The following is a 21640-nucleotide window of genomic DNA, read 5'->3' as shown; positions in this document are numbered from 1 at the left end:
TTATATTAAAAGCACGCTCAGGTGCGCGTGTCCTATGTAATTCAAGCTACTTCTCCGCCTTGCAGTGTAGGCATACAATCTAAATCTTGGAAAATAGTAGCGCAAGGTTGCAAAAACAACGCAGAATTTCTTGGCTTGAAACACTACACCACTACTACACACCCAGATGGAAATTAGAGGGAGTGTTCTGTTTTGAAATGGAAGAAAAACATCGATTATTAAATTTACAACATTCACCACGAAACGAGAGACGCGCCAGTAGTGAGATGGCAAAAAAAGTAAAGGTCCTGAGAGCTCACCCATTGCCAGACAGACGGGACAAACAGTGTGGTGGATGACGTGAAATTTGCAGTGTTTACAACTGGGATCGCGGGCGGGCAAACTTTGAAGTTGGGAAATGAAACAATAAAAAAAAGATCAGCAATACACTTACCAAGACAAAACCGCTAAAACTTGTACGAGTGCAAACTGCTTGACGGACATGATTGGCGAGCGTGAAGATTTTATTTTTAGCATTCCGTAAGTGGGACACACCACACGTTTAGGGAAAACGTTTGTTTTGAATTCTTTGCCACGAAAAAAAAAAATTTCCTCACTCCGTGGTTTTTCCGCTATGTTTTCAAAGCATTAGGAAAAAAATCTGGTGGAAAATAGTAACGCTTGTTTGAAGGTAGCATTCAGCGATCCTGGTAATGGTCGACATGTTAAAACGTAAGATCCTTTCACCTGCACTTTTGCACTTTTTGATGAACACAAACAGGGTTGTTCGTTAAATTATGATGTAATTTGGAAGCTAATTTCCAAAGTTCGATTTAAATTAATCGATACTATGCTATTCCGAAGGTGAAAACATCAAATTGTAGTATGGCAGCCCCACATTGAAGCTTGCATCAAGATGTAATGCCGGAGAAAAAATGCTATTTGCGGAAGTACAGAAATATCCTGCCCTATTCCGACACTGGCGATGATCTCTGGTTGCGCTTACCTTGTCGATCCGATCCGGCACGCCACACACGGTTATGTCAGCTGACGCGTGTTAAACTTTCGTTTTCGGATTGGTATTTTTAGCGATCGAAAGTGGAAGTGATACTGTGGTCCTGTTTTTATTTTCCTTTACTTTTTTCTTGCCATACATAGTCCGGCATTTCGCGTAATGCCGGGTAAGCTTATGCAAATCTTAAGCTTACAATGTTCTAGTACGCGTCTGGAGCTTCTGTTAGTTTAGCTTGATTTTAAGATACGACACTTGTATTCTAATAGGTTTCCGTTTCTCTTTTTCATTGCAGACAGTAAGCAACACTTGTCGGTAAAGGACTCCGCCTTCGGGCAACATCCAACAAACCGAGCGTTGTTGGGTCGTTTTGTGCACAGGAGCTGGTGGATGATGAGTAGCTTCGGCGGCTTGCAGAGTGGAGGCGGCCTTAACTACACCGGTATCGACTGTATTGACGCAGGAGGAAACCTTACGATCGTGAAGCAAGAACCGACAACGGTACACACACTAATCTCCGCAGACAGCGGAACGAACGTAGGAGAAGGAGGCGGAACGAACAATCAACAATTCCAGCAGACCACCACCTTCATGATGGATGCACTGAGCAGTAATCCGATGTTGACTACGGCCTCGATGCCGATACCGTCCCGCAATAGCAGCCATCAGCGTGTGATGCAATCGGAGCTGGATTTTGCCAACGAGATGGACCAGTTCCGCAATTCCGGCCAGCTGTTGCACGACGTGAATACGATCGGGATCGGTGGAGGCAATGTTGGATCGTTCCAGCCGGGCAGCCTTCCGACACAGCTGGACGGTATGTTCCCGAACGGGTGGGACAATATGATCCTGACGACGGAAGGTATAGACCTTGGGCCGATGAATGTGGCCGGCCTGCAAGCGATGGATACGTGGAACAATTTAATTTCTCCCTCGTCGACGGTATCATCCGTGACGCCGCTTGATGATTCCGGTATGCAGCAAATGGTGATGACGGGAGAGATGGCTTCGATTGTGATGGGAGGCGGTGGAATTGGACTTGGTGCCGGGCAGCAGTTAATGGAAGAGTTTGAGGTGTATCCGTTGGAAGATTTCAACGATGGGCTGTTGTGCAATGATTTGAACACGATCGATGGGTTGTTTCACGATGATATCACTTTGCTGAGTCAGCCGCTGAGCCAACAGTCGCCGAACTTGAGTGGTGACAGTGCCATCATTCTGTCGCCCAGTCTGCCCCAACAGATCCTTGGTCGTTCGTCCAATCAGAGCCTTTCTTCCGGTGGGTTAACCATTCTGGCGGGTGAAAATACGGTCGGCAGCGTTGGAAGTAACAGTGTATCGTCGGGCTTCGGTCCAGCTTCCGGTGGTGGTATGCAGCTGCTCACGAACGATCCAATGGTGGCGGCTAACTACACCAACACGAACAGCAACAATAGTATGTTGTACGACGAGCAGACACGCATTTCCTCGTCACCGTTTGAGCTGTACACGAAGCAGGAACCGGGCAGTGCGGTACAGTCCCCGCTGGCCTTTTCACCTAGCAGTCACGGTTCCAGCCCGTCTATTTCCGAGGGTGGCCATCTGATGGTACCACCACAGTCAGGAGGTGCGAAGAATTTACTCCAGCAACAGTTGCAAACCACGTTCAACAACAACAATACGCTGTACAACGGCGGCTCCAGCACGATCAGTGCTGGAAAGTTGATCAAGAGTGGCGGTCCCACATCGCCCGGGAACAATAACAACGAATCCGCAAAGAATCAGAACATTGGAGGAAGTAACTCAGGACTCGATGGCACAGCAATGCAACAGCAGCAACAACAGCAGATGCCGATGCGCGCCTCTCGGCGTGGTTTTAACTTTAGCCGGAACAGTGGCAATGTCGGTCAGGTGCAGCATAATCCGAAGTATTCCACACTGCAGCAGCTGCTGATGAGCAACACCTCGGAAAGGTTGGGTAGTGGTGGCAGTCTGGTGCTGGGACAGTCGGTCCCTGCCGGCAGCAGTTCTTCGGGATTGCTTTCCGGTGCGGCACTCAGTCCCGGTGGTGGAAGCTACTCCGGTCGTCGTATGCTGCAGGCTCAGCTGGCAGCGGGGGGCACTACTGCGGCCGTATCGGTGGGTTCGATGGCTGGTACATCCGGTACGTCCATGTCGCGACTTTCCTCGTCCGCTCCGACACACATTTCCGCATTCGAGCAGATGTGGCAGCGCCGTGAACCGCGTCCGCATCTACTGTCGACGGGTAGTTTGGCAGAGGCCGGATCAACCTCTTCGCTTAGCACGGGAAGCATCCTGAGCCCGGAAGCTCCCGATTTCTCGCACGATGAAGGATACTCAGACGATAGCGATCACTATGAGGATTATTCGAGCGGTGAAGGTATGTGTGTGTTTTGGGAGAATCTGTGTTGTTTCTGAGTCCGATTGTGATCCAACGATGGATTTACTTTACAGACTCCGACAGTGAGGATACTGGCAAGGTTTCGTCGAGTGCCAGCAGCAAGGCAAAGCGCTATTTCTGGCAGTACAATGTGCAGGCAAAGGGACCGAAAGGGCAACGGTTGGTCATCAAGACACAGGTGGAGGATCCACACGTGCTGAACGCGGTCACCGATCCAGTCTTCAGTCCGCACTGCTCCGTTCGTGGCATCAAGGTAAGTGGAAGAAAGCGTGTCAATTTGTAATGTTTTTGCCCGAGCGTGCCGCTGCAATCGTTGCATTCTAGGTGTGTGGATTGCATTGCAAGTTAGCTTTGCGCCCTTGTTGAATTTCATTTTTTTGTATATAAAATTAAAACTAAATAGTAAAACAAACAAAAAAAGGCCCAAAAAGGCGATTAACTATTACAAACGAACAAAATCAAAAAAACAAAAGTGAACTAACCTGTTTGGATTCTTTTTCTTCTTCTCTTTTTCTTCTTTCTCTACCCAAAACAAAATGAAAACAAACAATCAAAACACGAAACGCTTTCTTACACTCCATTCCCCACGAACTTTTGGTGGCGGCGATTACGCGCACACATCGCGGTACTACTACTACTACTACGGATCGGGCACTCGGATCGGGTTTTTGGTTAATGTATTTAAGAATCTTCGTTTACAGCACAGCGGTAAGGCACGGAAGGGTGACGGTAACGATCTGACCCCGAACCCACGCAAGCTGCACAACATCGGCAAGGAGCTGGATAAGCTGGGCCGGGTCATTAACGATATGAAGCCGGTGAGCGAGCTACCGTTTAACGCACGGCCAAAGACGCGCAAGGAGAAGAACAAGCTGGCATCGCGGGCCTGCCGGTTGAAGAAAAAGGCCCAACACGAGGCGAACAAGATCAAGCTTTACGGGCTGGAGACAGAACACAGTGCGTATTATCATTATTTCTATTATTATATTTAAATTTATTGAAAGCCGGACGGGTTCTACAATATTGATTAATTCCAAAAATTTAGCTAATGCAAGCAACAACTAATGTAAAATAAAGTAGGATTGATCCCGTGAGACAAGACTAGAATAGACAACGAATAGAAGAGAAAAATAGATTTAATTTTGTGCGAAGAAAAGAGATGAGAACAGAATGAGGATAGGGATTTATTAAAATCAAAAGTATCAGAAACATCATTAAAGCTCATGAAACAATGTAGCAAGGGATCGTTCTGACCATGAAGTACCAATCGGGCGGTGACGAGGGGGACGGAAAGATATATGAAAACAGACAACTGAAAGAAGTCCAGCAGAGTCGGTTGCACCAAGAAGGAGGCTAGCCACAAAGCATGCTTGGAAACGTGTTGAACGCGAAGCCCAGATTTCCAATCCTAGTAGCTGGTAGAGAGTGGAATATGAAGGGATGGAAGAAAAGGATAGACCGAAAATGTATCTAACTGCAACTCTAGAAAACAGTCGCTGAATCCGTTCCAATCTATTGTTGGCTACATTGGTAGCGAAGTTCCATACGACAGAATTTTATGCGAGAATATACCGCACTAAGGATTAGTATCACGGCTTTAGCCATCGAAGATCGGTAAATTTTCAGGATATACGAATCAAGTGACCAAGTCGTGACATGGTCTAATTGATAGGAAAATGAAAATTTGCCAAGTCGAAAAGAATACCAAGGATCCGGATGCAATCAATCCCTTTCCAAGAGAAACATTAAAAATTGCATAGTTCAATACAAGACGAGCACAAGAACAAGTATTGTAGTCAGCGTGTACTTTTAGCCAGAGCTTTGTGCCATTTTCAGAATGGAAATGATATTGTTTTTTTTTAAATTCTTATTTTCCTCTCCAGAACGTCTCATGAATGGTATATTGCATCTGAAACAGATCTTAGTGTCCAAGTGTAGCGGGAATGCGGGAACGGCGGCTGAGAATCCGGAAGAGTACAAACAGCAATTGGATACTTTGGTGCAAACATCATCCAGTAAGTTTTTTTTCTGCATCAAATACTTCCCTCCATCGATAAAATAATGCTCATGCTTTGTATCAATTTGGTTTGCAGAGATAAAAATTGCTGGTAACTCGACTGAATTCGTAAACAAAATGCTCGAGAACGTGCGGACGGGCAACAACACCAGCATAGATACGGTGTTGGAGCATTTCTAGATCGTTGGACATGTTTCCTGCTGCAAGGCGAGAATGTCGAATGTGTGTACGTGAGATGCGGTTACGGTGTGACACCGTACCGACGGATGATGATGATGATGATGAATCGATGAGACTGTAAGATAACAAGAAAGCAACCAATTACCTTCGTTTTGTTTAAAACTACATATATACCTTTTAAAAATGGCTCACAAGCCTGTTGACATAAGAATGTATAAGAATGCTGCATAATGCACATAGTGCATCGGAGAGATACACACACTCACACATTTATAAAGTGATATTTTTTACCACCAGCAAAGCGTGGTGGTGGTAATATAAAAATCACTCCGAATCCCCGCGGTGAATGAGAAGATGATAACGAACATTTATGACATAGCTCGGGGGAGCAAATAACACAGCATCATTTGGTCATTATATGATATTTGAGCAAGTGTGTAACAATGGTTATGCGCATATGTTTCTTTCTATGTATATCTATCTATACGTACATGCTGTAAGGATGCCGTTAATGATTTATTGCTACATGTTTCTTTACCATTTGAATACAATTTGTTAAATTGTGTAACGTCGCACGATGTTTCAAGCAGTTTGTTGAGTTACTATTTTTTCATGGTAATATTAAGCACATAAAAAGGAAGGCGCTTGTCTATGAGAAGGTTGCATGAAAATGTGCTCATTAGTAGCAACAAAATCAGCAGAAGCTGTAAAACTATTCAAACATTCAAAATTAGAGATGAAGTATCAAGTTTTTGAGCCATTGCTAGATTTTGTCCAAATGAAGTGAGCATCAAGCATATCTGCATTGAAACGTTTAAAAACATAAGTGATTCTACACAAAGAAAGTGCAAATTCCTACTATACATGGTGACAAAATTCTGAAAATGGTTCAATCATTTTCAAATTCATTTCAAAACCCCAATAACGATTCTTCTTCAATCTCTTCAATTTCTCTTAAAGTTTTCAATTATTGAATATTCTGCCTAATTGTTTTTTTTTTGTCTGAAAATTGTTTCTCATAGATTAGCGCCCCATATTGAGAGCATCCAAGTTAAAGGAAGTAAATATTTCGAACGATTAAATTATGATTCTATTGTTGTTTTACATTTTTACTAGTACAACGATACGCCACGTGCACCAAAACTTTACAATTTATCGTCAAACATTGATTGAATCAAGTTCAAAACACAAACACAAACAGAAAACAAAAAAAGACACCATCGTGTAAAGAAAACAATTATTGGTAACCGGTATAACCAACTATCATTAACAATGAAAGGGAGAAAAAAATGAACCATACGGACTGAGATCAAGTGGCGCGTCAAACGCGTCCACATATGCTAATCATACTTTGTGCCACACAAAACAATACATACATCCATCCAGCGACCAAACGTGCGGTGAGAGAGAGAGAGAGAGAGAGAGAGAGAGAGAGAGAGGAAATCCCGAAAAAAATAACCGAAAAGTACAGAATGTAAAACAAGCTCAGGAACAAAATACGTATGAAATATAGGCGGCTGCGGTGGATCGCGACACGGTGAAGGTGTAGTTATGATTTGTTTGCGGGTTTCTATTTTCTTTTTATCAAGCATTCTCCAATTGTCTAGAATACACAGTTACACATTTCAAGGAGGAGATTATGTTCAAACCTTTTGTTATACAAGGCAAGAACCAGGAACGCAAAAGGAAGAACAAACTGCAGAAAAGGAAAGGAAAAACTGCAGCAAGCAACTATATTACACAAACCCCCCCCTGTACATTAGACTACCCTTTTAAAGCATGAATACGATAACCATTGATTAATTGATAAACGTATGTACCTAATTACCCTGGCGTAAAACAAAAAAACAACCATACATAGATGTATGTGTATACACATATAAACATTTTTTTAAAACATTTTCTCAATGATTGTGTTATACACCGTGATGTATCCTTGTAGGATCGGTAAAGGTGAGGTGAAAAGCGAGTGGACTAGATAGATATAGGAGGTAGGAATATAGGACATTCAAACGAAAAATTGTGTGCCGCGTGTGCGTGTGTGTGTGTGAGTTGCGTAAGGACAGATGGAGAAGAAACTACCGCTAGTTTGTGTAAGTGCTTAGAAGCTAACTAATTATTATAGTTTTTTTTCTATTTCCCCCTTTTTCAAGCTATACTTGATACACTGATACTATTACTACAACTACTACTCAGAATAATGTTCATCTCTTTTTTTTACATAATGTCCGTGCTCTGGTACATGTGCGATATTCGAAACACAAATATCATCGTTAGTTTTTCCCATCTTTTATCCCTTAAACATTAAATCTTTGTAAGGCTAGTTGTTTAAGCAGATTTGAAGAAAGTTTTGTTGTGGGAAGGGAAAGGCAAATTGTTAAGGGAGTGTAGGTATAGGAGCTTTGTGTCGCATTAAGAAAAGTGGTGCAAATGTTCGAAAAAAAAAAAATACATCAAAGTGTGATCCGTTTTCCGTTCGCTTACATTAACGTTTTACAGTGGAACAAAAAGAGAGAGCGCGAGAGCGAGAGCTTAGAATATTGTACCTTAAGCTGCATCAGTACTGTTGATTGTTCTGGTTATCTTAGGTACTAGCGCCCTAGGGCAAGGATTCCACTCCTCCCTCACTGGGGCGTCTAGGGATATCGAAAAGTGTATGGGCCATTGCTGAATGCTGAATAAGCTATTTGTTTGTTGTTTTCACACTTCAAGCAATTTGAAATGTTGGTTTACATCCTTTGTTACCGTTTTGTTTTGTTTTAAAGCGCGTTCTTTATACAACTTTTTTCCTAAAAGAAGTTTTTAAAAGATGTCTTGTTGTGATATGAGTCTTTTCCTGAAAACACTTCTTCCCCGTTTATTCAACTTATTTCTCGTACCAAAACGTTGCACGAAGCTGCCAATACTCTGCATTTATTTGTATTCCAGCGCGAATCCTCACAGTTTTGGAGGTTTGGATCACGAAGCACGAATACATTCGTCCGGCGGGCACTTTGGAGTAGCAGCATAAGCAGCAGCAAACTACAAAACTGTGCAAACAATCTGTGATTTTCTTTAATATTATAGCAGCGTTGAGTGGAAGTTGGTGGAAAGGTTTTTTTTCCGATGGAAATTAGCATTCAGTTTTGAGGTGTGTTTTGTTTGCTTTTGGCTGGTTTTTTTGTTCTTACGTTTTCTTTACCATTTTCATTCCCAGCCAGGTGTGTTTTCTGTTTCTGTTTGGATCAATTACGAGTACAATTATACCGAATAATTGAGAATTTATTTTAGAGTTTCGTTTTACGGTTGTTGTTGGAGGTCAGGAAAGACAAGATTTTTGAAGCATCAAGGTACGCTCTCAGGGTTGGTTAGCCGGTGAGCTTGGTGAGATTTTGTGTTTATATGGCGATGATATAATACTTTGATTTACTCAGTTACTTATCTCCTAATATCGGTCCTTTGTGCATCGGTTCTGCGTGAATTCAATGCCTTTAGAAATCAGCTGAAAAATTAAACACCCCATTTACCAGTGTGTGGTACTAGTATATAGGTTTATATAGATCTTAACGTAATCATGTTCTAAGTTGTTTTTTTTTAAATGACATGACTCTGCTTATAGAAGCCTATAGAATTTAACAATTGGCATATGCATACAAGCGAAGAGTTGTTTACCAAACGAAGAAACGATCGGTCGCCTGTGCATGATGTATCTGAGAATGAAATAATGTTTAAGACAAGTGTATGAAACAAAAATTCAAAAGAAAACGAAACGAAAAAAAATCTTTTAAAATATTCGATATTACAAACATTTTAAATTCAAAAGTTTTCTCCAATTTTTAAACTCTGATCTAATCTATATTGCGCTATCCTTACAATTTGGGTTTTGATTTATTACTTAAACTTTCCTGTATGCTTAAATTACAATAAGCTTTTTCTGATAAAAAGTGAATTAAACTTGAAATGAAAGTTGGAAATTGGGAAAAAGAAATACAAACAAAATCAAATGTTCCTAGCCTACATAATATCTAAGCGAGAGCGGACCGTGTGTGTTAGTGCACACATCGATGAAAAACACTTTTTCAAAGTCTTGATTTTGGATTGCCTTATCCAATTATCCTTGAGGGAAGATTTTCCCATATCGGTCGAAGGTTCTGTCGAATGAAAAATTACAAGACTAGTTGAATGGTATGAAGCATTTTTAGTCCAACAGTTGAAGCTAATCCTTCAACCACCGCAAACAGGATAATACGAATTAGAATTTCGAACTACTAGAAAGTGTACAAATCATCTCCACAGCTTCAAGTAAATGTAAACTGAGCGACAAAAAAAAAAATAAGAAAGCTAAAACAACTAGAAACCACCGCCCCCAAGAGGCCGAAAGAATGAATGTAGTTTTGTAGGGGATGTAGAGTTTAAAATAAAAGGTACCTGGTAGGCAGTTTGTTTGCAAAACAAGTGTAGTAACCCGAAGGATAAAAGAAAAACTATGTAGGGGGATATGAAAAGAGAAAAAAGAGGAACTGTTTTTCATCTCAAGCACTCACAACATTGGCTTGCATCGATACGGACGCAAAAGATGGATGACTTTTGGTCCGATTCTACTATACTACCTCAGCACAATGAAATAATGTACATGTGGAACATGCATCAGAACAAACATTTTTTACACACAAAAACCAACGTATCCTTTTGTTCGTAAGGAAGTGAAGTTTTACAACCACAACAGTCATCAGTGTACGCCTTTCCTTCCGGATATCATCCCGGTTGAATCGGTTGTGTTGAGGAAGCGGTAGTAATAGTGTGTGTAGTTTGCTGCCGAAGGCTAAGCACATCATTTAGAATGTAGAGTGTAATGTACCGTATGTGATTGATACAATTGAGATTGCCATATAAACTTTATGCAGCAAAGCAGCGGTGAACGCGGGGAAACAAGGATAATATAACTACCATCATGATGTAACACAACCAACACACAATTCATTGTACAAGAGCACTCTTTAATAGAGGGGAAGATGTTTTTAAAACACCCAAGGAAATACACTTTTCGCGCGCTCTAAGAGTTGGTAAGGAATGCTTCCTAAAGCGTGACATAGCGCTAGAATGAAAGCATGATAATGACCAATTGGAAAATGACTGCAAATGAAGAAAGCGAAAGAGGTTGTTGGCCCTGCCAAACGCAAAAAAGATATGTATATTTTTATAAAACCTTTTCATTTTTCTATTCAACAAACACTACAAACATTATCTCTCCATTGAGATGCAAAAAAAAAATAAAGCTACAAAACTACAAACTTCCCCATTTATGTACAAACAATCGAAACACTACTCAGAAAGCTATTTTTCTGCTGCGAGTTCAAAAAGGGTGTCCCTTTTTTAGCCTTGAAAGACAAAATTTTCACCTATTTGTATCGTAAAGAGCGCGTGGGCAGTGCTTCTTTCAAAATTCAAAATTGTGTGCCCATGAGTGTGTGTGCGTTTTTACTTTTGTTTTGCAGTTAGGTTTTTATTGCCTGTTTTACGAACGACTACGAAATAAGGTTTCGATGCAGATACAGCTGCATACATATTTGGGTGAGAATTAGGGACGTAAGTTAGAGGTGAGCGCGAAACGAAACGGATGTATGCAAGTAAAAGGAAGGATTGTAATAGCTGTGCTTATGTTGGATTAAACACAATAAAACTTTCATCTGAGATACTGTACTGGATAATAAAGGAACTAAAACTGTATGTACAAATAAGCTTTTGTTCGTGGTTTTGTTTAATGGGCGATGTGTTCTGAGAAAATGTATAATTAGTGTTTTCAAACGTGATTGTCAAAGTTGTGTTCTATCACATAAAACTTGTAGGGGGAGTATTTAGACGTTGTAAGGATTCATTTTGGATCAAAATGTCCTTTTTTCGTTCCCTCAGTTTAGGGTTGAATAAATATACCCATTTTTATGGCTAGTGTTGCAAGGGTGCAAAATGCTTATGGCATGATGTTTAGTTATAGCAAAATTCCCTTTTTACATTATTTCAACTGGTACGATATTTGTATGTTTACATTCCAGATCAGTTCTTCTATGTTCTGTTGTCTCAGATCAAATTTAATTGATTTTTGTATCAAAACTTTGAGAGAAATAAATTAGTAAAATATTATGGATTATGGAAAAATAAATAACCCATTGTTTTATGGTATTTTCGTCCAAATGTGTCCTTTTCAAACGATACCAAAATTTATCCCGTTTTGTGTTGTCCTTGGAGAGGCTCATCAATTGGAAAACGATTACAAGAAGAAAGCGAAAGAGGATGTTCGTCCTTTATTTGTATTTTTTTTATAAAATGTTTTGAGAAATAATTGAATAACATTTTATGGATTATAGGAAAATAAATAACCCTTTGTTTTATAGTACGTTCTTCGAAATGTTCCTTTTTATACGATACCGAAATTCATGTGACCAATTTGAAAACAATGTTCGTCCTTTATTTTAAATTATTTAAAAAATATTAAGAGAAATAGATATACAAATAAAATTATGGATTATAGGAATTTAAATAACCCATTGTTTTATGGTACTTTTGTCAAAATGTTCCTTTTCACGATACCGATGCCAAAAATCATCCCGTTTTGTGTTTTCTTTGGAGAGGCTGACAAATCAGAGGCTGAGGCTGAAAGATTGCAAGAAGAAAGCGAACGAGGATGTTCGTCCTTTAATATAATTTTGTGTGAAATAGATATATGTATAAAGAATTATGGATTGTAGAAAATTAAATAACCCGTTGTGTTATAGTAACTTCTTTTCAAACTATACCAAAATTCATCCTGTTTTTCGTTGTTCTTGGAGAGGCTGAAAAATTAAAAAATCTCTGCAAGAAGAAAGTGAAAGTGGATGTTTGCCCTTTTTATGAATTTTTAAATAAAAATTTGAGTGAAATAATTAAATAAGATATTATTGGTTATAGGAAACTAAATAACCCGTTGTTTTATAGTACTTTCTTGGAAATGTTCCTTTTCAAACGATACCAAAATTTATCCTGTTTTTTCGGTGTCCTTGCAGAGGCTGTTGTTACAATGATTCCTAAAATAACTAATCAATACAATCATTTCAGTTTTCATTTTTGTATCTACAATTCATTCCCTATGAAAGCAAATATATGCGTTCGAAAATTTTGAGTAACTTTTAAAATATCTTTAATAAAAAGAAATATTTTTTGTTTACTTCATGGATTGTGGGAAAGCTCCCTAAATTACCTAAAATGATCCCAATTGTGTCCTTGGAGAAGCTGGTGTTGAAATGATGCTCAAAATTAGTTAAGCAAGATAAAACCAAGTGAAAACATGGCTCATTATTTTGCTCATCAGAACCTCTTTTCCAGCAACTCTTTCCTCCACACAAAGCTTAATATCACAAATGGACCAAAAAATTCTCTTTTGTATATCAAACTGTCCGAGTGTTAATTAGGTACGAGAATGAATCACATTTCTCTTCATTATTCTCATTTAAAATGAACCTTCCATTTCTTTCTTACAATCCAGATGCTCAAAAGATGCGATAAACCTGTCTTTACATTCATTACCACCAGCATCCGGAATCTGACCCACTAATATAAAACTCTCTTGGCGCGTTAATGCAATGTGGCCAACCACCAATTTGTGGGTGGCGACCCATTTTCCACGTGCAAAACATCGTACAATCGAACTAATCGAAATTGGGTGAATTGAATAGCTCGTGAAGGTTAAGCTCTTCTACTTCCAGCCATTCCTACGACCTAATTGGCTGGTAAGCGTGGTGACCGCGCCCGTACGATGGAACCGGTCACATTGTCCACCCATGGCAATTAATTAGTTTTATGGAGCTGATCCGCAATGATCCGCAACATTATGCGCCCCGGGAGATGAAGTTGTGTAGACGACGTTCATGGCCGCTAACGCTTTCCCTGATTGGATGGGATGGCAGTAGTTGGGTGCATATGGAGTTGGAAGGATAAGGCAGGTAGGGCGGAAGCGAGGAAGTAAGGAAGGAAGGAAGCGTGAGCAAGAGAAGGAGGTAACGAAGGAAAAGGTCCAAACGGTTCACCGAACATTAATCAATTATCTTCCAAACAGTGGACAACTTTGTTGCCGACTAGACAGAAGCAAAAGTAAAAAAGTCGCAAAAAAAAAACTGTTGGGATCCGTTCTCGTCCTATGCGAACGCGAGACCCAGGCAGGGAAAAAGGTATCGGCAAATGGAAAATTATAACAGTGAACCAGCAGCCGGCCCACATTCTTAACGGACATGGCAACACTTGTTTCAGCATTGGCATTCGCTTATGGTGGATTAAGTATCATAACGATGATCCAGTTTCTCTGTTTAATGTGTCTTGTTTGTTCGTTGTAGTTGCTAGAGCTCATGGCGCTCTTCTGAAAATTTCAGATAAACAAAACATATTTAAGCTGACGTAAATTGGTTTACCAACCGTTTGAAATTTCATAGTTTCATGCAATGTAATAAGTGTTTTTATGTTCCTGAAGGACGGCCGCTTGTATAATTGCTAGTATAAATTAATAAATTGTATGTGAAATTAAAATAACAAAGTTAATCTGGATTTATTCAACACAAGTATGCTGTAGGGGAAGCTGGTACGACATCCGGTGTCCCGATCACCCGATCTCTTCAATTCCTTGCCTTCGTAGAGTGCATAGACATAATCGGACGGACATCTGAGTTGGTGTGCGAGGCGTACATCCGCCGGAAGCGCGAGGCCGATAGGTTTGGATTGAGGATCAATGGATTGAAAGGCCATTTTTTCGAACCACGGGAGCTAAGGACTATCTTAAGTGGTGTGTGAAAGCAGGGCGTGCGGAGAAGGAGAATGAACCACGAGCTAGCTGAGCTGTTTGGCGGTGTAGATATCCTGACGGTAGTCAAAGCCGAAAGGATACGATGGCTGGGGATGCCCCACCAGGAAGGTGCTCGTCAGCGACTCGCTCAGCGAGAAGCGTAGAGGAACACAGCGAGCCCTTTGGCTGGATCAAGCCGCGGATACAAGACTGCAGGCCTAAGCCTAAGTCAGGATGTGCCCGTGAAGTTTAATAAGCCTATCGAAAAAGTTCCTATCAGAGGCACCTTTTTGGGATATTTGGTCTGCCTTGTTAGTAGTTAATGAGCTATCGTTCAAAGATCTTGAATTAATGTTCTGCAAGAAATGAAAAAAAAAAAACATCATTGTTTTACAACATTTTTTGGTCCGCATCTATTGTCCTTCCGTATTCACAATCGGATGTTAGGGTGATTTTATTGTTTTGAGAGAATAATCAGTAGAGGATCTAATGGTGGGTGGATTAGATGAACGCCTAGGGCCCCCTAGAGCTGCCTCGTATAAGAGGCCTCGTAAACTGGGGCAGTTGTAGCTTTGTTGAGGTTTCGTTCGAAACAAAGCACACTGTCCACACCGGCCACACGATTTTGATAGTAAGGCCCAGATATCCATTCCGCCAAGGGCCTTTCAATCGGCTAAACCCGCTACTGTAGGGGTGGCCCAAAACTTTAATTCCGCTTTGGGCCTTCGAGGGGCTAAATCCGCCACTGAGAATAATTCTTGTATAGTATATATTCTTCCAGTTTTTCTCCTTATTTGACACTACAACCTCGATGGTTATGAATTATAGTTGGGGCGGCTCGGTGTTGATGCGACACTGGCACCAGTCTTCAAACGGCAGGACCGCGTTTCAAATCCCATCCAGATGGGATTCGCCATCGGATGGGCAAAGCCAGTCGATGGCTGATGTGACCTTAGAGTTCGTTAAGTCAAGAAGTAGATGAAGCAGTTATGGAGCCTGCCGTTTCCGGTTTTCTTAACAGTAAGTCCTGCGAGCGAGGTGGCGGTCTGAACGGGATTCGATACTCGGTTTTGCAGTACGAAAATCGGTGGGCTTCATCGATATGTTCACTGGTCCCACCCTGTTCTTCTAGTTTGTAGTTACACAAAGCCATAAAAAATCTTTATAATATGTAATGGTCTGGATGGTGTTTTGCTGACGAAATATATCCTTCTATCCTATTCTAATTAAGACAAGTTCTTCAAGCTTTGCAGCTTACGCAGTAAATTTAAAGGTTTTTATAAACTGCCTTCCAGCAACTATACATTAACCGATAAATGAGTATTTATGTATTTGTTAAAACTTTCACACAAAAATGCATGTCTTTATGGTCCGCTCCTGCTGGTAGAAGATGGTTCTTTCCCCGACTTAAAAGGATCATAACAATGATCACACCAGTACCGTTTGCCTGCTTTAAAAAGATCTTTACAACAATATATTCGGTTAAAATTTATGAAACCCACATGCCCATTACTTTTCACCACCGTCCGGAGATTGTGTGACTTCAGACAGCTTTACTGCCTTTCATATCCCTTTTTCGCTAGTAAAGAGAGTGAGGGAGAGAGAGTGCGCTAAGGAGGTTTGCCCTTTTCTTGCGTTCTTGTGTGCTTTAGTTCCATCCCGAACGCTGCTCAACCAAACGACCGAGAAAGCTGGTTAGTGTGTTTGTTTCCGTGTGTCCAAAGCTGCTCACCGTCCTGTTCCGGTGCAGCGATAGGAAGTCACCGACTTCGACTTTGGAAACTTCCGAGTTCCGTCCGTATCGTCATGCTTTTCTTCCGGTTTTCTCCCCCCGGTGGGTGAGTAGCAAAAAAGTGGATTCGAAATAGTTTCTTTTGGGGGCCCTTTTGGGGCGCACTTTCATCTTCGTTCTTATCCGCGTAACTTCACTCTGTTGAAGTAAGTTTTCGCGGCCAAAGTGTAAACCCTCGCTTTGTCTGTGCTCTACGCAAAGCAATCGCGAGCGTTATATTTGAAAGCTCCTTCGTATTTGTTTTCTTTTTTTTTTCGGTCAACCTTTTTCATTCGGTTCAGAGTAAACTGCAGGTGAGCCAGGTTGAATATTTGGAACCCTCTTTGGGCCGGAGGTTTTACGCTGGAAAAGGTAAACCCTGCAGGTGAAAAAGAGAACGAATCAACGGGTGCAGGGACAATATCAGCGAAAATTGGTTGATAGTGGTGAAGCAAATTCAACAGAAGAACTGAATGCACCAAACCACCCACAACCGCCTCACAAAAAGGAAGGTGACCAAACCCTTGGCAATGCAAAATATGGTGTCGGATTTTAATGGATTTGTTTGTTCTGGAGCGGAAATGAAAATTGCTATTCCGGCTGGCGTCCCCGGGGGGGGCGAACACGCTGGCGCACTTAAACCCGAACGTCCCAACGAATTCTGGTGGCGGGATCGGGTCCTTCGTTTAGTCGAGTGCAGTTGGCAGGTGTGCAAGGTGTGCATTAGTTGGTGCAGCTGGACGTGACGGTACATAAGCTGTAGCAGTTGGAAGAGCAAAAGGAGGACCCAAATGTACACAGTACACTGCAACACTTGTGGGAATGTGAACAAAATAAAAGAAAACATAAATCTCTACAGCAAAACGGAGGACATCTAAAAAAAAGAAATGGACCTAACCTGCTGGTCAAACACAATCGGACAGTCGAAAGCCCAGCACACAGCTGTTCGGATGAATCCATGGAGAAGGATAGACAGAAAAGGATACCGATCGCTCGTGTGTGTGATCACCATACTGATAAGAATCGGCTAGTGTGAAAATGGGTGGATGAAAATGACAAAAAAAAATTTGAAAAAGAAACAAGGGAAAACTCAAATACTCTTCGCCCACAACAATAAAAAATCACACACACACACTCAGATTAGAGAGAGAGAGAGAGAGAGAGAGAGAGAAAAAAGGGAAACACTTCCGAACCGGAAAAGCAGACGGACTTAATTAACCAAATGGCTTCGAGTGGTCGCATCCGAGAAGGGAACTCCACAAAAATGGAGTTCCATTTTGGGTGGATCTAGCTTTGTCGGGTGAATGGTTTGTGCGTCGAGCCAGTGGCACTGGCGCTGACAAATGGAGCGCAAATTTGCTCTATTTCTACAACCAGGCGTTTTGGTGTGGATTCTGTTGGTTTGGTAAAAATAAAACGAAGCAAAGTTAGTATTTACAATGATCGAAAAAGTGTGGGATGATGTAGTCGGTTTTGTCTTCACTCAGCACTATGACCGGAAAGGTCAAGGTCTACGGCCTTTTCAGCGCTAGAGCTTAACGGATAAGCTTTATGAGAGATGCAGAAATTTATTTACAGTATTTATTTGTTTTTCGAATAATCTTTTTAAAGCTGCCTGGACACGATTCTCTATTAATTGGTACATTTTCTAATTGGAATTTGTGTTTTCACCTATTTAAACCAGTTCTTTAAATTTAGCAGGCAATTTAACATTTCTTCTATTTCTTAAATCAAGAAATTATAAATTTACCGAGTATGCTTTCAGTGAAACAGATAATAAATAGGAAAAGCTTCAAGACCATTGCATTCGTCCAATAAATAATTGGGTTTTTTTAAACGAAATTAAAAAAATGGACCAAACAGATATTAAAAAGCGAATAATGTGTTTAAATTTCGCATTCAAATAAATTCAAATACTGATCAATTACAGTTAAATTAATTATGGTGGTACTTATTATGTGGGTCGAAGATTGATTTTCATTGCCTTTATTTTATTGATTGACGTTTTTATAGCTCTTTAATTATTATTTGCTTTTGTTTGGTCTGCTTAATAATTCAATAACGAGATGGCCGTACAGCTTTTTTAAGCTGTTACTTTGAAAAGATAACTTTACTGGCATTTAGTAGAGTATTTAAATCAAATGCATTTTTAACACACCAGTCAGAGCGACTTATTTCGAAATTATATGTCTTGTTAAATAAAAGGGTGAGCGATATGGCAGGGCCGTTCAATTGGAATTAAAAACTGACCAAATTTTCCATTTTTTTTATTTAAATTTAGTATTGAGTACTCAACCAACTCTGAAAAGCTGTACTGATTGAGTAATCAATTGTAATACAAGTTAGCTTTTCTAATCAGTAATCACCAACAGCAAAACAAAAGTCGAAGGAAATCAAAGGACAGTTAGTCTCTATAAAGTAAGTAACGAACCGTATTAATTAAATAACTATTCCTTCGTATTTCCTATTTCCAACTATTTATTTATATTGGAAAACTAAGGGAGACAATTTTAAGAACGTTGCTTATTTTTTTTAAAAGTATGACGGCTTGCCCCGTATTATCAACACCGTATGTGATGACTATGTATATGAACAAAATTAGCAGGGCATTTTCCCTGTTTTTTTGCTTTATACCGGGCATGCTCGGTTGTAGGTGGGTATTGAATGGGTGGTTGATGTCCTGATTTATTTTGGTTGTTATTGGTAGATGTCGTCGTTGATCCGGTACTTTTGGTGCGGCTGTTCTATTGATCATGGTTTAGTGTTTTCAGTTTGGCTATTGTGGTGTTAACTATTTATTGATTTATTTACAATTGATTATGACGGTCCAGTGCCGTATTGTCATCATCGCTTGTGTGGAATAAATTTTATGATCTTATTGGTAAGCCAGCCTCCTTATTCTTTGCCTTATCCCGGGCATACTCGGTTAGGCTATTGTGGTGTGTTGTGGCTATTTTTGGTGACCTTATGACATTCGAGTCTGGACTGTAACAAAGCAAACAGAGTTATTTGAACAGCACAAACAAGGAATTCGCCTGCGTACAGTGTTCTCCAGTGCAGTCCAGCAATGCCATTCTAAGCTCGCTCTGGTCAGCGTCTAATCTAAGATTGATCGACAAGTTGCATCTCGCAGCAGCATGAGCGACTTGAGAATGAAACCCAACGCCAACGCTGTCAAACTCGTTGTGTCAAAAAACGTTGCTTGATGTTTTATAAAATAAATTAAAAATATATTAAATTAAAATCATCATCTTCTTCTTTTTCTAGGTCGGAAGGAATAGAAGCGTCCTTCTAGATCACGCAGAACATCTAGACTTACTAATTTCATGTAGAGAGGGATAATAAGTCCTCGTTATGAGGGAACGGTCCGGATGGGTTTAAACCCCGGTACTGTTATGTGGTAACCAGGGACTGAAGACCGGGAGAACTCAAATTAAAGCTTTACATACGAGGGCTGACAATAAAGTAAGGTCTCCAATTTTTTTTTTTCATAGAAAATGACATTTATTTACAAAAAGCGATACACCGTTGGAAAGGCCAAGGCCTTGGCTATTTTTCTACATAATCGCCATTTTTTCCAACACCTTGCGCATCCGCACGATAAACTTGTCTATGCCGGCAGAATACCACTCTCCGTCCGCCTCGCGCAGCCAAGTGTCAGCTGTTTCGGCACCCATCGGGCAGAAACTTTGTGATACTGCAAGTTGTTCACAAGGATATGACGGATTGTTTCGCTGCTACACACTCCTCCAAGCTTCTCTTCCAAGTCCCTAATTGTCGCACGTTATTGAGCATTTCTGCCTCCACTGCTTGAACAATCGCATCCGAGACCGATGGTCGGCCACTTCTCTCAAGTGGTAGTGGGGGAACCAAGGAACACGGCGGTGTTGCCAGATTTCGCCTAGCGCGTGATCCGGCGAAGTTGCAGCGTTGGAGACCTTACTTTATTGTCAGCCCTCGTACATATTTTGAAACAGTTGTGTTGTGTAATAATATATGTAGAGTTGTCATCTTTAATGAAAGTTGTTGCTATTATTTGCCTGGGAGTCAAATTAAGTTAGTCTTGCTGGTAGAAACCTGTATTGATTGCTCCCAGTTCTTATAAAAAAATTGAGGTTTTTAGTGATTTATAAAAAAAGGAAGAAGAAATTCCTTAGCTGAACTTATGTTGAAATAATGTTGGCTTTCTGTTTGGATATGTTTGTGTGCCTTATGAAATATTGTAGGATACGAATTTAATTTAAAAAAATATATTGAGATTTTTAAACAAAGAAAGTAATTCAATTAAATGATTATTGGTGTAATAATTATTTCATTTTATATTTATTTTAATTCTAACGAATTTTCTCGTTTTCTATACTCATACAACGATTTGGCAAATTCTGAACTAAAAACAAACTAGGTAATATGGAGGTGATGGAGAAGGCTTCATCCCTGCTTTTGTCGTGATTTTTAACCATGTCTTGCTCAATAACGAAACAATTCATTATCTCTGTTTGATAATACTGCCCAAATGGTCGACAATTTATCATCCAACATAACCTCGGAAGACATTTAACGTTTCTATTCAATTAGAACCCTACCGACGTCTAGCACAAAACGGAACCTATTGTAGAATGTGAAAATAGAGCGAACGAAACAAACTTTTTCCCTCATCAAGCCATTTCTGCGTATCGTTTCTGTCGTCAACTGAACCGAGTGCTGAACGCCAACGCAAACATTTTGCTGCTGTAATCAATCGATCCCGAGTGTGGACAATCCGCTTTCTACCTTGAACGGATGTGCACCGATGTGGGTCCACAGACGAGTGCATTGCTTCGTTTTCGTTTTGCAAACATTTCCCCTTTTGAATGGTGGTGCCGGTGGGTGATATGGTGGGTAGATTAGACATTCGGCTCGTTTCGCATGTTGACAGATTATTCAAAGGCGGTAATGGAAGCTCAGTCAACACACATCGCACCAAGGGAACCGGCGTGTAGTGTAGTCTGATTGCGAACGTTTCAAAGTGTACATCCGGGCAAAGCTTTCGAACGAGCTTTCCAAACGAACGCACACGAACGTTCTGGAATGGTTGTGGATAGTTTTATTTTTGGAGCGTTTCTTTTTTGTTTCTTTTCTTGCTTCTATCTCTTCTTCATACCGCCACGCAACGTTCGGATGCGTGTTGCATGTTGATGTATGACCACTGCAGGGTAAATCTGTCACCTGGAGAAATAAAACCGATAGCCACCGTTCGCCTTCGATTACGCCTCCCGACAGCTTAAGTGTCCGTGTGCAGGGCACTAAGCAGCAATCGAGCAGCTATTTGAACAGATTTTTATTGGCACTAAATTGAGGTAAAGTTGAATGTGGAAAGTTTCGATGTGTGTGGTCTTGCACATGTCCCTTTTCTCCCACAAACACTCTTCGAACGATCGTAGATCAGCTCCGGTTCTTTCTTCGGCTTTGTTTACGTGTGTATGGAAGCTTCACTTATTAGGGTCAATAAATTAAAGCTT

The 21640-nt window shown here is 40.6% G+C and overlaps 3 protein-coding genes across 4 annotated transcripts in view; 1 reads left to right on the top strand and 2 right to left on the bottom strand.

Moving 5' to 3' along the window:
• LOC126558283 (serine protease snake-like) overlaps positions 1 to 21640 on the bottom strand; it is a 483926-nt gene that overhangs the window by 161227 nt on the left and 301059 nt on the right. The gene's annotated exons all lie outside the window — the stretch shown is intronic.
• LOC126558685 (alpha-tocopherol transfer protein-like) overlaps positions 1 to 21640 on the bottom strand; it is a 332449-nt gene that overhangs the window by 172209 nt on the left and 138600 nt on the right. The gene's annotated exons all lie outside the window — the stretch shown is intronic.
• Positions 1311 to 5606, top strand: LOC126557025 (protein CREBRF homolog). Of its 2 annotated transcripts, none has more exons than XM_050212663.1 (5): positions 1311 to 3371; positions 3446 to 3645; positions 4094 to 4349; positions 5276 to 5407; positions 5486 to 5606. In XM_050212663.1, the coding sequence occupies exons 1-5, from the start codon at positions 1382 to 1384 to the stop codon at positions 5587 to 5589; spliced, it is 2682 nt and encodes an 893-aa protein (XP_050068620.1). In that variant the 5' UTR covers positions 1311 to 1381; the 3' UTR covers positions 5590 to 5606. The 2 variants fall into 2 exon arrangements, with proteins under 2 accessions (XP_050068620.1, XP_050068619.1); XM_050212662.1 differs by having other exon boundaries at positions 1312 to 3371; positions 4079 to 4349.

Source organism: Anopheles maculipalpis, chromosome 2RL (genome assembly GCF_943734695.1).
Source record: "Anopheles maculipalpis chromosome 2RL, idAnoMacuDA_375_x, whole genome shotgun sequence".
Taxonomy (NCBI): Eukaryota; Metazoa; Arthropoda; class Insecta; order Diptera; family Culicidae; genus Anopheles; species Anopheles maculipalpis.
This window is presented reverse-complemented; position numbering and strand designations above follow the sequence as displayed.

What these genes read in the sequence shown, in the direction of transcription:
- LOC126557025 (XM_050212662.1), top strand. Translation starts at nt 1,382, where the DNA reads ATGATGAGTAGCTTCGGCGGCTTGCAGAGTGGAGGCGGCCTTAACTAC. An exon ending in GCTCCGTTCGTGGCATCAAG is followed by an intron (nt 3,646 to 4,078) that starts GTAAGTGGAAGA and finishes AATGTATTTAAG; the next exon opens with AATCTTCGTTTACAGCACAG. An exon ending in CGGGCTGGAGACAGAACACA is followed by an intron (nt 4,350 to 5,275) that starts GTGCGTATTATC and finishes TTTCCTCTCCAG; the next exon opens with AACGTCTCATGAATGGTATA.